General features: G+C 52.5%; 3 protein-coding genes across 5 annotated transcripts in view; 1 reads left to right on the forward strand and 2 right to left on the reverse strand.

The window, feature by feature from the left end:
* The first annotated feature begins 840 nt into the window (after positions 1-840).
* IL11RA (interleukin 11 receptor subunit alpha) overlaps positions 841-13,613 on the forward strand; it is a 16,053-nt gene continuing 3,280 nt past the window's right edge. Inside the window, exons 1-13 of one of the 3 annotated variants that reach the window (XM_077761911.1) lie at positions 841-904; positions 3,984-4,083; positions 4,387-4,447; positions 5,175-5,344; positions 5,483-5,597; positions 5,968-6,000; positions 6,085-6,251; positions 6,936-7,099; positions 7,907-8,048; positions 8,366-8,485; positions 8,595-8,691; positions 8,947-9,029; positions 9,513-9,938. In XM_077761911.1, the coding sequence (XP_077618037.1) occupies positions 3,984-4,083; positions 4,387-4,447; positions 5,175-5,344; positions 5,483-5,597; positions 5,968-6,000; positions 6,085-6,251; positions 6,936-7,099; positions 7,907-8,048; positions 8,366-8,485; positions 8,595-8,691; positions 8,947-9,029; positions 9,513-9,529 (1,269 nt within the window). In that variant the 5' untranslated portion in view covers positions 841-904 and the 3' untranslated portion in view covers positions 9,530-9,938. Of the gene's footprint in view, positions 905-2,577; positions 2,622-3,983; positions 4,084-4,386; positions 4,448-5,174; positions 5,345-5,482; positions 5,598-5,967; positions 6,001-6,084; positions 6,252-6,935; positions 7,100-7,906; positions 8,049-8,365; positions 8,486-8,594; positions 8,692-8,946; positions 9,030-9,512; positions 9,939-13,613 lie in introns of those variants that run through there. The other 2 variants (XM_077761909.1, XM_077761910.1) reach the window with 2 other exon arrangements.
* CCL27 (C-C motif chemokine ligand 27) lies at positions 10,022-11,765 on the reverse strand. Its single transcript, XM_077761921.1, has 4 exons — positions 11,562-11,765; positions 10,661-10,794; positions 10,391-10,523; positions 10,022-10,198 (listed from the first exon to the last, which is right to left on the reverse strand). Exons 2-4 carry the CDS (start codon positions 10,728-10,730, stop codon positions 10,051-10,053), a joined length of 351 nt encoding a protein of 116 aa, XP_077618047.1. The 5' UTR covers positions 10,731-10,794; positions 11,562-11,765; the 3' UTR covers positions 10,022-10,050.
* The window catches only part of LOC144229769 (uncharacterized), a 1,088-nt gene continuing 905 nt past the window's right edge, over positions 13,431-13,613 (reverse strand). Inside the window, exon 5 of the mRNA XM_077761850.1 lies at positions 13,431-13,447. Coding sequence (XP_077617976.1) covers positions 13,431-13,447 — 17 coding nt within the window. The remainder of the gene's footprint in view (positions 13,448-13,613) is intronic.

The raw sequence follows: 13,613 nt of genomic DNA on the forward strand, positions 1-13,613 counted from the left end.
GAACTTTTAGGTGAGGATAGGGCTTGTGAGCAATGCAAGGATGGCCAGAGACTTATTATCTCCATCTTCTCTCAAGGGACCGGAGTTTGGCAGGGGCTGTCATGCCAAGACTAGACAGTGATAAGTTGGCCCAGAACCTTGGCTGCCTGCCTTCCAGTCCAGGGTTTTTTCTTAAGACCCTGAATGGGTAGGGTCTGGGACTTGGAGTCTCTGGAAGGATCTCAGACAGACATGGTACACATCTCCCTTGAGATCCCAGTGACTGGAGAGTGGATGTGAATCCTGGATGAGTGGCTGGTTTCTTTAAGGCATACACCTACACAAACACCTGACGCAACACCCTTGATTTGGCTGTATTCTGGGATCATTTGGGAGTTTTAAACACTGATGCCAAGGCCAGCTTCCAGACATTCGGACTTAACTGGAGTGTGGCTTGGCGATTTTAAACTACAGTGTTCTGGCAAAGTATGAGAAACATCACACCACAGAAGTCCCAACCTGGAGTCAGGGATACCACAGCTTCTCCAGTCACCTGCTCAATGCCTCCTGAGCCACTGAACTTGAGGCTTTGTTCTTGGACTGCTGGAAGGAGGATGGGTCTGAAAACTTCCAGTCCTGCTGTCTCAGGAGGACAGGACTCTAGGCAAAAGGATCCAGGAACCCAGCTCAAGACTCCGTCCCCCAGCAGTCTCTCAGTCCGGGACGGGACAGGAAGTGTCCGGCAGAGGTGGGGTGGAGGTGATTGGCAGTTGGAGGCTCCAATGGGCCCAGACCTTCCCTCTTTTCACCCTTGTCCTTCCATTGGTGCCTGGGTGGAGCCGCCCCCGCTGCGGGGGCCTCGGGGCGAGAGGGAGTAGAGGCCGGGGCAGAGGGCGGAGGGCGCTGGCGGCGGAGGCCGCGGAAGGTGAGGCTTGCTGGGGCCGGCGGGAGTACTGGAGGAAGCCTTGCCAGGAGAAGGCGGGGCAGGGTAGTGTACGATCTGAAGGGCCTGGAGTGATTGTGATTGACGGACTATCAGAGTGTGTGTGTGTGTGCGTGTGTGAGTGTGACGATGTCAGTGTGTGGACCTGTAACTGAATATCACTTGGTGCAACTGTCAGTTAATATGACTGCGTTTCAGTGTGCATGTGGTTGAGTCTGTATGTGGTTGTGCAAGTGTGGGATGATGTGTTTCTGTCAATGTGCAGTTTTTGGTGAGGCTGGGTTGTGTTTGTGTGAGAGGGCCTGTGACCACATGGGGAATGCATTTTGGGAAGGTCTCCGGGATTTAAGACTGCCAGTGTGAGAGTGGGTGGCTGGGTTTGTCTGTGCCATTGTGTGACTTCAGCAGTAGCAGAGCAAGAGTGAGATTTGTACTATGTGTGTGTTCTGTGTCCTGTGTTAGATTGTGTAGGAGTGGAGCTGTGTTGTACTTGGGGACCAACTTCAATAGTCAATGGGACTGACCTTTCTATTTTAATGTCCCACAAAGACAGACCCACCCCAGCACACTTGGCTTTTTTTCCTTACTGTGCTCCAGAGTCCCTGTCATTGGTCTACTCCTTATTTTCTGTTTCCCTGTCTCAGTTTCCTTATATGTCTTTTTTTCTCCCTACTACTACTGTCTTCCTAAAGCTGTCATTTTCTGTGTCTCCTCACAGTTTTGTCTCCCCAGGTATCTCTGTGTATCTGCTTTTTAGTTCTGCCTCTCAACGTCCTGTGCATTTCTGTGCCCCTATGCCTGACTTCCCTGTTCACCTTTGTCTTTTTGGCTACATGAGGGCCTGGGGCAGTGATGAGATGTGGGAATTTGCCATGCTAAGAGCTCCCTGAAAGAGGGGACTTAAATCATGATGATTTGCTTTCAGGGAGTGCTGTGACCCCATCCCAGGGGCAAGGTGCTGATTATCTGTGTGTCTATGTGAGGGTACGAGTCTGAGTGACAATGTCTGACTTTATCCATGTGACTGTGAGTGGCTGTATCTGAGAGTATGTGTCTGAGGGTAAGTATGGGTCTTATGTATCTGGCACCAAGGGACCAAAGGCATTTCCTGGTACTGGGGCCCAAAGAGTGGAGGGGGAGGTGAGAAATGGCTGGAACGTCCAGGGGCGGAGGAACTGGACTCTGGATTTTCCTTATATCCCCCAACCTGGGGCCTCCCTTCCCCTCAAAAACCAGCAAACTATGCCCTAAGGAAATATTGACTGGGGAGTGAAAAGAGTGGGGCATGAGTCTGTGTCTGATTTTGTATTTGGTTATGTCCACATGTGTTTAAGGGAGTGTCTTTTTATTGATTGTGCCTATTGAGTCCACACATGAATGTGGCTGGGTGAAAACAGGGAATCTCTCCCTGACAGGGACATAAGCAGCCCTCCTTTCTCTCTTGCTGGCCCTGGCTGTGCCTGTGGCTTCCTTTCCAGACTGAGGGGAGGCCTCTTCCCTTCCCAGGGCCTCGGGTGGGAGGGGGGTGAAAGGAGAGGAGGGAGGAGGAAAGAGGGAGGGGGGGGCTGGCTCAGGGCTNGTGAAGGGGAAGGAGGGGATAATTCTGGGGTCCCAGAACTGAGTGGAGCTGAGACGGGTACTGTAGCTGGTGGGAGGAAGTCCTGGAGGCCATGGACACTCAGCCACTGGGATCACCGAGGTAGGGTGGGGCTGGGTAGGGTAAATCTTCCCTGGGGAAGGGGGGGAGGGGCAGGGGTGAGCCACTAGACACATTCAGGCTGATGCACAGGCACATGGAGGCCCTTGCTCTGCTCTACTTGTGAGGGGTCTGTGCTCTTCCTCTTCTGGAGCCCTTGCCTGCCTGGGCAGAGCCTCTCCCTTTCTGCTTCTTCTCCTGTCCCCGTGGCCACTTCCCCACTGCCTTTCTCATCCTACCCCACTCCCATCCAGAATCCCTCTCTCCCAGCACCCCCACCTCCATACACATATGATTGCTTACTCCCTCTGCCCTTCTGCTTCCCTGCTGCCCAAGCCCAGCCCTTGCCTCACTGAGCCCCTACCATCTCCCAGTCCTGATCTCTGAGCATCTCTTGGTTCTGTAGCCTCCACTCCAGGCCCCTTTCCCTGCAGGCTGCTAGCTCCTCTCAGCCTCCTCTCCCCTCCCCGACACCCTGTCTCCATCTCCTGGCTCTTCGCCCGCCCCCAGCCTCTGGCAGCAGCTAAGGCATCTGGATCTGCTTAACTCTGCAGTCTCAGCCTGCACCCTCGCCCCTTCCAGCCTCACAGGCTTGAGACCAACAAGATTCCAGAGTCAGGCCCAGATGAGTGGTCCAAGGAGCCAGGCCCAGGAGAGAAGAGGCCTGGCAGCCAGAGCAGGGTTAGGCCTCATGGTAGGAGTACAGAGTGGGCTTAGACCTACCACGAGAGCCCCCCACCCAAGGGTGATGAAGGCTGTCTCAGATCAATCAGAGGCAATGACTAGCCCTGGGCCAGTTGGGGGTGGACACTGGAATTCCCAACAGCTGGGTTGGAGGAGTTAATGAGAGTGACTGAGCTGGTGCCAGCACTTGGTGCCAGGGGTGGGCGCCAAGGNAGGGTGTATGTGTGTGTGTGTGTTTGCGCGTTTGCACGCATCCACATGCAGCACTGGATATATGGCAGAAAGGAGGACCTTAGATCAGATCCCCTAATGTTTTCTGATATCCTTACCCAGTTTGGTACCTTAGTTTTCTTCCTAGAAATTCCAGTTTAGAAGAGGAAGAGGCAGGGACACCTGGGTGGCTCTCAGTTGGTTAAGCATCCGACTTCATGATCTCACGATTCGTGGGTTCGAGCCCCACGTCGGGCTCTGTGCTGACAGCTAGCTCAGAGCCTGGAGCCTGTTTCAGATTCTGTGTCTCCCTCTCTCTCTGACCCTCCCCTGCTCATGCTGTCTCTCCCTCTCTCAGAAATAAATAAATAAAAACATTTTAAAAATTTTTAAAAAAAAGAAGAGGAAGAGGCAAGCTTTAGCCTCCAATCTGGGAATGGGGGATTGCTGACCGTATCTCTCTCCCCACAGATGAGCAGCAGTTGCTCAGGGCTGAGCAGGGTCCTGGTGGCCGTGGCTATAGCCCTGGTATCCGCCTCCTCCCCCTGCCCCCAAGCCTGGGGCCCCCCAGGTGAGAAGAATCCTGCTATATGACTTTAACTCTGACTTGTGACTTGCCACCCTCACTGTGGGCCCTTTCCATGCTTAGTCTGTAACCGCCCTCCCAACCCCTAACATCCAACTTGGCAACATCCCCTGTCTACCTTGTCTTCTCACATCTGTCTCCAGATTATAACATGATGCTTTGACCCAATGACCGTCCCCTCAACCACAGGGCTTAAAGTCTGCCCCTTACCTAGTTGTGCTCACCAGGTGGGGGCTGGAATGGGAGAGAGGGAAAGGAAGAGCCTCTCCTTAGAAGTGCCCTCCACAGGGGTCCAGTATGGGCAGCCTGGCAGGTCCATGACGCTGTGTTGCCCTGGAGTGACTTCTGGGTAAGTGCCCCATCTTTCTATTGGGCTGATACTCATGACTCTTTCTTGACTCTGTCCAGTTCTCATGTCCCTCCCATCCTTGCCCACTGTGTCTATAATCCTCACCTCTCTAGCTATCCTAATTCTCAAACCATCCTTATTCAACAGAAAATTTCAACCAATCTGTATTGAGCACCTGCTAAGTCTGTGGTCTATTCTAGGCTCTGGGATCCAGCAGAGCACAAGCCTGGCAAGATGCTTCCCCTTGCAGAGGTTACATTCTAGTAGGGCAAATGGACAATAAGCAAATAAGAATCTTGCTAGGTACTAACACCTGAAGGTCAGAAAATCAAAAGAAAGTGATGTGGGAGAGATAACTGATAACTGATTGGTTACTTTTTATTGGTAAGCAGGGACGGCTTCTCTGAGGAGGTAACATTGAAGCTAATTTCTGAAGGTCAGGAAAGAGGCAGAGGGAACAGCTAGTGCAAATGCCCTGAGGTGTGAATGAGCACAATACTTTTGAAAATAAAGAACACCAGTGTGACTGGATTGCAGTGGGTGAAGGGGAGAGAGAGAGAGAGGAGCTGAAAAAGGAAAGGAAGGCAAGGTCTAGATCACCAAGGGCTTTGTATGCCAGCAAAAGGACTCTGGTTTTTATTGCAAGCACAGTGAGATGCCAACAGAGAGCTGTGGCATGGCTTACGCTTTAAATCTTCCTTCTGTCATCACCTCATCTCATCCTCAGGGCCCCAGTGTCCTGGTTTCGGGACGGGGAGACAAGGCTGCTCCAAGGACCCGGCTCTGGGCTAGGGCATGAACTGGTCTTGGCCCGGGCAGACAGCACTGATGAAGGCACCTACATCTGCCGGACCCTGGATGGTGCACTAGGGGGCATTGTGACCCTACAGCTGGGCTGTGAGTTGGGGAAAGAGTATTGGGTGGCAGTGATGAGACAAGGGGCTCTTGGAGGGAGTCCAGGCCCTGAGTAAGCCCTCTGCGGTGGGGGGAGGACTTGGGGACTTCTCGGACTCCAGTTGTACCCTCTGCCTCTAGACCCCCCAGCCCGCCCTGTTGTTTCCTGCCAAGCAGCTGACTATGAGAACTTTTCCTGCACTTGGAGTCCCAGTCAGGTCAGCGGTTTACCCACCCGCTACCTCACCTCCTACAGGTGTGTGCATGATTGGGTGTGTGTGCCTATACATTTTTTAAAATGTTTATTTTGAGAGAGAGAGAGTGCACACAAGTGGGAGAGGGGCAGAGGGAGAGAGAGAGAGAGAGAATCCAAAGCAGCCTCTGCACTGTCAGTGTGGAGTCGGACGTAGGTCTCGATCTCATGACTGTAAGATCATGACTTGAGCTGAGATCAAGAGTCAGACGCGTAGCCGACTGAACCACCCAAGCGCCCCTGTGCCTATCCTTTTGGGTGTGCAGGCACAACATGGGTATGTGAGATGGTGAGGGAGGGCTTGGGGGAGGCCTTAGAGAGAGGGAGGATTCTCTTTTCCTTCCTGACCTCAGATGGCCCCCTTCCTTGCCAGGAAGAAGACAGTACCAGGAGCTGATGGTCAGAGGTAGGACAGAAGGGAGAGGCTGGGGGCTCTAGCTGGGTCCTGCAATGAGCCTTTCCAACCCCAAGATCACATCCTCCCTCCTAGGATGAGTCCATCCACAGGGCCCTGGCCATGCCTACAGGATCCTCCAGGGGCTGCCCGCTGTGTCGTCCATGGGGCAGAGTTCTGGAGCCAGTACCGAATCAATGTGACTGAGGTGAACCCCCTAGGGGCCAGTACACGCCTACTGGATGTGAGCTTGCAGAGTATCTGTGAGTACTTATTCCTACTGCTTCCTCAGATCCCCACCTCAGAGACCCCACATGGGTTCCAGACTACAGATAGTCCAATACAGAACCTCCCACTGCCAGAATGCCCAAATTCTTCCTTCCTGACATAGACCCCATTTTAACATACAGATAGCCCCCAATGGAGACTCAGAAGCCAAAGAGATCAGAGGCCAGGATGCAGGGTTCTGCTGCCACTACCCCTTCCTGGCTTCCTAGCCCACGAGTCCTTCCTGGCTGCCTAGTCCCAGAGCTGCCTCTTTGCTTCTAGTCCCTGTGTTGAAGGCAGCCATGTCTCATGTCCTCCCTGCCTGGTGTAAGCCCTTGCTAGCCCCTCTTTCCTAATGATCTATATGTGAGAGGGAAACTAAAGCTCTAGATGAAATTTAGGCTAATTAATTTTCTTCCTTGGATGGAAAGCAGAATCATTCTTTAATTCACTAAACAAATACTTCAAAAACCTGTCCCCAGATCTCAGCTCATTTTATAATAGGGATGACAGACAAGTCTTGAGCCCAATGGATGATCAAGCTTAAGATTTCCCCATCCCCCTTGAAAGTGCCTCCCTCAGGTACCTTTAGGCATATACCCACCTTCCCTTGGGAGGTGGTGGAGAGAAGGGACGAGCACCTGTTGCCTGTCCTGACTTTGTGTCTCTACCCCCATCAGTGCGCCCTGACCCACCTCAGGGGCTTCGAGTCGAGTCGGTACCTGGCTACCCCCGCCGCCTGCATGCAAGCTGGACATACCCGGCCTCCTGGCCCCGCCAGCCCCACTTTCTGCTCAAGTTCCGACTTCAGTACCGTCCAGCGCAGCATCCAGCCTGGTCCACGGTGAGACCTGGAGTATGTCCCAATCTAGGGCTGTGGCTTCTGCCTCTGGTTTTATGTTCCTGGTTATTCTTCATGGCTTTCTGGCATACTGGCAGGTCACCAGAGTCCTGTAACCTCCTCCTATAGAGTGCTCTCCATGGTCCAGCCTTTGTGCTGGGTGCTGGGGTTGGAGCAGAGCCCAACAGGCCTAGCCTCTGCCCTGGGGGGCTGTACCTGTAACATAAGCCCATCCATGGGAAGACAGGAGTGGCTTTTTACAAATAACTTTTCTAGGAAAAGGAGTGCCTTTCACCCAGAGGCACAACCTCATGCAAACATTCATATACCCAGATGAAGATAGTAGTGAATTCTCACCTCTGGAATGTTAAAGATTGGCTAGCATCAAGTCTGGGGAGCAGCTGCCTCAGATAATAACAAATATTTACTGAGCACTGTCTGCCCTCCAGGCACCATACTACACATTTTACGTGCATTATCTTGTTCAGGTATATTCACCTCTATTTTACAAATGAAGAAACTGAGGCACAGAGCAGCCCAAGGTTACCCAGTAAGTGATACAGCAAAGATTTGAACCCAGCCAGTCTGATGGCACAGCCTGTCTACATAACCATTATGTACTTTTGTCTTTCAAACACTAGGTGTAGACCTGACACCACCAGCCAACCCACGTGAGGCCAGATGGCTCCAGCAGTCTGACAGGGACAGGACTGGGAGAAGGGGGAGCTGTTTGCTCACTGAGGCTGGGGGCCAGGTAGGCTTGGCACTTACAACTTGGATAATGGGCCAAGGAATCATCTTCATTCCCAGGTGGAGCCGGCTGGATTGGAGGAAGTGATCACGGATGCTGTGGCTGGGCTGCCCCATGCTGTACGAGTCAGTGCCCGGGACTTTCTGGATGCTGGCACCTGGAGTGCCTGGAGCCCTGAGGCCTGGGGCACTCCAAGCACCGGTGAGAGACTGAGCCCCTGAGCCCAGGGCATGGCCGGAGGGCCGGCCCCACAGGGTCTGTCACCTGGGTCTTCGGTCTTCACTTCAGCTTTGATTGCCTACAGTCCTGCCTTCCTGCCTTTGCTTAAGCCCTGCCCCTCAGCTTCCACCTCTGTGAGGTCCTCAGAAGCAGGCTCTCCCCTTTGAGCTTCCACCTCCTGGGTACCCCTGTGTCCAAGCCAGGCCCTGGCCTCACTTGGCAAGCCCTGTCTTACACACACACACACACGCCCTCGTTCCCTACATGGACTATTCTTCTCAGGTCTTGCCTCCTTTCAGGGCCCCTGCCAAAGGAGATGCCAGTTGCGGACCAGCCATACCAGCAGCTGGAGGAGGAGCCTCAGGCAGACAACCCTGCTCCCCCCAGGCCCTCCCTCCTGCCAGACCCACGGCCACTTGGTGAGCTTGGGCAAGTGAACAAAGCTTGTAGAGGACAGGAAAGCCCCAGAGAGAAAGGATTTGGTTAGGCAGCCTCTCTCTCACAGTGGCATGTGACCCTGCCCCTCAGACCACAGGGACCCCCTGGAGCAGGTAGCAGTGTTGGCATCTTTGGGAATCTTCTCTTTCCTGGGACTGGCGGCTGGGGCCCTGGCACTGGGGCTGTGGTAAGTAACTGCCATTGGCTTCTCAAATTAGAGCATCCCACAGATGCTCTAATACCCACAGACCAAACCCATTCCCACCCTTCATGATTTCCCACTGAAAATTTTCTGATTCTGAAATGACTCCCCTACTCCCTCCAACCCCCAACTTCATTATTTTCATTGATTTCTCTTCTGACCCTTTACTAATAACACTGTTTTGGAGGAGACAGAGATGCCCCACATTGTCAGGGAGACAGCTGCCTTTTTATGCTCCAGGCTGAGACTGAGACCAGATGGTAAGGATGGACCCCAAAAGCCTGGGTTCTTGGCTCCAGTGATTCCAGTGGACAGACTTCCAGGTGAGTAGGACCTCTAGGAGGTTTGGACTTGGGAGATGTGTGCCCTCATTTTGAGTGTCTGGATTAAGAGTCAGATGCTCTGGTCATTGTTAAGAGTGTTGCAAATCAGAGTTGGGTCACCTCATTCTTCTGTCTGAGCTCAGGAATGGACCTTTCATTCTTGAATCCTTGGGCTAAGAGTGGTCTCTTCCTTCTCCTACATGGTATTGGGGCTCCTAGATGGGCCCCTTATTTTCAGGGTGTTAAGCTCAGAGCTAGACATCTATCCTGAATCTTGGGGTATCTTGGATCAGAGCTGGGTCCCTTCTCTTATTCTTGATGTACCCGGGCCTAGGGCCAGTTACACTCCCTCATCTTCAGGGTGGGCTCCCCTATTCACTTGGAGTGTTGGGCTCAGGGCTGGGTCCCTTCCTTAATTCTCAGAGTGTTTGGGCCACGATCCAGTCCTATTATCTCCCTTGATTTGCCTCCTGCTTCTTCTAGGAGCCCCAAACCTATAGATGACCCAGGAGGGCTTCAGCTGATTTCACCTATAACTCTTTCTTGCTGGTGTGGATGGACAGACAGATAAAACCCAGGCAGGATAGATCCCCATGGAGGCAGAGGTATGGGGAGTGGTCTCAGCTGGAAGTTCTGTTTGGAGCCCATTTCTATGAGATTCTGTGTTCCCAACTTGCCAGCTGGAAGTGCCCAGATGTCTGATTTCATCTCAGAGTCGGAGGTCTACCAGAGTAATATGTGTAGATGAGTATGTTTGTGTCTATGTGTGCCCATGTGTATGTGAGGTAGAGAATGTGTGTTCCTTAAATTTATGCATGTAGATGCCTGGGGAGTATGTGTGCGTCCTTGGCTCTTGACCTTGCCCCTTGAGGGGTTTGTGAAGATGTGAATAAAGAGAATGTGGAGGTTCTTCTGTTTATTGACATGCCACCCAGCTTCAGATTCAGGGCTCACAGGAGAATGCATAGAACTTAGAGACCATAGTCAGAGACTATTGTCCAATGCTGCTTTATTATTTTGGCTACTGGGGGTCCTGGTCCATTTTCCCTATCAGCTCCAAATTTAGGTTAGGCAGAGTACCCTGGAACCTCCTCCCTTGGCGCTCAAACCACCGAGCCAGGCTGCGGTTCTGAGGATGGATGCAGACACTGCGTCGAGACAAGTGAAGCCTGGGAAAGGAAAAGTGCAAAGCCATAGTTATAGCCTGGAGATGAGGTTAGGGTCCAGGGGTTAGGGCAAAGGCTAAATGAAAACCTGAGTCAGCATCAGAATTAGCAATTGGGGCTGGGGTTGGGATCAGCATCAGGTTGGGACTGAAGTCTGAGTCAGGGGTCAATATGAGGGGCAGGGTCAGAGCTCACACGAAGGCTTGGAGGTGACAGTCTCCATCAGCTTCCTGCAGTTCCACCCGGATGACCTTCCTCAGTAGCTTGTTCGAGAGTGGCTGGCGGTAGAGCTGAGTACAGCAGGTAATGCTGGGTGACAGTAGCAGTGCTAGGGGACAATGAGGCCATGTGTTCAGAGGGCTCCTGACCCAAAACCCTTCCATCAGACAGCTGGAGGATGGACTTCCTGGGCCCCTTTCCCTCCCTGTACCCAAATCCCTGGCTTCTAGAATCCTAAGCACTTACTTGCTCCAGGGTCTTGGCACAGCAGCAGCAGTAGCAGAAGGAGGCTGCTTGTGGGTGAGGGCCCCTTCATGCTGCTCAGCCTGGATACTTCTCTCTTCTCCTCCTCCCCTACCTTTTATCTGGGTGCCTTTTACCTGGGGCACGAGGTGAGTCAGAGGCAGGTGAAGATGTATTGCTCATCCTGTGACATTCCTGAGTCCTAATTGCCACAGACCCCTTCCTCTTCTAGGGCTGCCATTTCCTATGGCTTCTAAGCCCTGGACAAAGAAGCTGGAGAGAGGGCTACTGCATGATGTGAAGGCTGATGGCACAGTGACCAAGTAAGGGAAGCTAAAGATCCACGAAGGCATCCAATGATGGACATTCACACTCATATACCCATGGTCATATTCACAGTCACACTTCAATCACTCAGTCAACCTCACATGGTCAGACAACCAAAGACAGAATCATATAGCCCCAGCTGTCCTCAAAGTCCCACTCCTACAGCTGTGTCTTCACAATCATCCAGTCACACAATCACAAAGCACACACAACGAAGGGGAATTTTGGGTGGGGTGGGAGCAGAGGGAAAGCCGGCACCAACTTGCCTTCATCTTCCCCTCTATACTTCCTGTCCTAGCCTGCCTGTCTTATCAGGAGAAATTGATGGGAATGGGTCCCTAGATCAAGCCCTTCTGGCTGAGGAGGAGTCTTGGCTGGAACAGTTATATCCAGAGTGAGAAGCTGGGACGAGGCCCTTTTTGGTGACACTGGGGTACCTTGGGAATGATGAGGTAGGGGCTGCTTTCCCCAGGGAGACGAGACAGGGAGGAAAGATGGAGTAGGAAGGTGAGAGAAGATAAAGTTCTTTGGTGCCAGGTTGTTGCTGTCAACAGGGAAAAGACCCAAGAAATCTTACCTTCCTGTTTTTTTCTTAGTCCTATCCCATTAATGCCAGCCTCTTGCCAGAAGGGGTGCCTGGGGTTTCCAGAACAAGTCTCTGGTTTATGGAGACATCAGACTCAAGAGCTCAATGAGCCTTCTTTTGTTCTACTCAAATTCTAGCCTCTCCCTGCTCCCCAGCAAGGTCCTGTAATACCACCCTTGCCCCAACCCAGCCCTCAACCGTTACACTCTCTGCATCCCATCTTCTTGCTAAAGCCCCAACCTCTCATCTCCTTCCTGTCTCTTCTCTCCTATCCTATACCCAGCCCTAATTCCCATCTTCCCCTCACCCCCTAAAGCAAAAGTCCTCCTCCTCATCTTGTGCTTTCCAGGAAACTGGGACCTACCTATGGTGGGGGCAAGTTGCTAAGTTTAGTGCCCCTAGCCCCTTGAAGAATTTCCCACTCCTGGTCTGGGGATTTCAACCCTCAAATCTTGCTCCGTATTTGAAACAAACTGATCCATAACCCAGTCATCCGGACTGTATCTGGTTGTTGCAGGGGTGCCTTGTGTAGCCTTCTGCTCTGTGGCCAGCTATCCTCTGTGGGGCAGGCCTTCTCTTGGGATAGAGACTCAAACCTATCCTGGGCATCTTTCTGCTGCAGGGCTGCTGAAACAATCAGGAGGGACCATCAGTTCCACGAGTAGGAACTAGTCCCCCTCCCATGCTGAACAACTCAAGTTTCTCCTTTCTTTTGTCCAGGGTGAGGCTTGAAGGCCTCTTCCTGGGGTTTGTCTCGTGAACACTCAGGAATTCTGACAGTGTCCTGATGAGATGTAGGGCTGGGCTTGACAGGGTACTCCACTTTTGATAGGGTTCTTGATGTAGACATTATGAGGAAGTGACTCAAGAGGCTGGGTCTGTTCTTGAAGGTGGCCACGACCCAGAGGTCATTCATCTTGAACTGCTAGTACCAGCGGCCTTGGGGTCCCTCTCCCACCCTCCAGTCTGGACTTGTGCCCCAGAGCTCAGGTGCAGCTCTTGAGGTGCCATTGTCTTATCACAGATCTCCATCAGCTGGCTGTCTGCCACATACTTTGTGGTCTTTCCTGGACCAATCAGTCCAGACATCTGGGAGGGCAAAAAATGAATTCTTCTGGGCATGTACCCATTTCTCCCTCTTTGGCTTCTCCAAAGATAGGGCCACGTGGTCTCCCCAGCCACAAGCTGCTGTGGCAGGGGTGGCCCCAGACTGAAAGTTAGCTTTGCCCCCATCCATACACTGGGCTGTCTCTTTAACTTAATCTTCTGGTACCTTTGCTGGTGCTGGACCCAGTCCCTAACAAAAGCAGGCCCACCAGGAGCCCCTCACCCTCAGCACTTTAGGAGCTAGAGGGTCTCAGTTCAACTAGATGACAAGATAGAAAGGGGTGGCAGGGAGCAGCAGCCTTTGAGTTCTCCTAGAGACATAGCAAGAACTGCTAGGTAAGCTGATGCCAAGTATCTTTAAACCTGGGAAACGGCTGGAGGAGCCAAAAGTTGGGGTATTAACTGTAAGAAAGATCTCCAACAGTCCCAAGTCACTCCCCTGTGGCAGGCTGAGGGAGTCAGCCTCTAGGAATCTTCCCTCCTCTCAGCCTACTTCCTACAACTCTGGGCTTAAAATATTTTAGGTTCACTCTCAGAGAAAGAAGATGCTTCTGACAACCGGCAAAGTCCTTTCTAGGAGGGAAGTGGAACACATCAATGTGGGGATAAGGCTGGGAGGAAGACCGGGACAGGGCTATTTAATTCCCTGCATATAGGCAACTTACAGGGAGGTGTGGAGGCGGTGGGGGTGGGGTTAGGTGTTGGAGGACAGTAAAAGACAGTAATGGGAGGCTTGATAGTGATGAGGGATCCTTAGGAATAACGGGGGCCTGGATATGGAAAGGCACCCAATCAGAGAGGGAGGCCCTGTCAGTAACGAAAAGCAGGCGTGTAGAGGGGCTCCCAGCCCGAATGGCGGCAGCGGCGGCAGAGTCAGGAGGGCAGCATGGTGGCTTCGGTTTAAATCTTTAATGCACCGGCTGGCTGGGCAGTGGC

This window comes from Crocuta crocuta, unplaced genomic scaffold (assembly GCF_008692635.1).
Source record: "Crocuta crocuta isolate KB4526 unplaced genomic scaffold, BGI_CrCroc_1.0 scaffold204, whole genome shotgun sequence".
Classification (NCBI taxonomy): Eukaryota; Metazoa; Chordata; class Mammalia; order Carnivora; family Hyaenidae; genus Crocuta; species Crocuta crocuta.

What these genes read in the sequence shown, in the direction of transcription:
- CCL27 (XM_077761921.1), bottom strand. Translation starts at nt 10,730, where the DNA reads ATGAAGGGGCCCTCACCCACAAGCAGCCTCCTTCTGCTACTGCTGCTG. An exon ending in GTGCCAAGACCCTGGAGCAA is followed by an intron (nt 10,524 to 10,660) that starts GTAAGTGCTTAG and finishes ATTGTCCCCTAG; the next exon opens with CACTGCTACTGTCACCCAGC. An exon ending in TGTCACCTCCAAGCCTTCGT is followed by an intron (nt 10,199 to 10,390) that starts GTGAGCTCTGAC and finishes TTCCTTTCCCAG; the next exon opens with GCTTCACTTGTCTCGACGCA.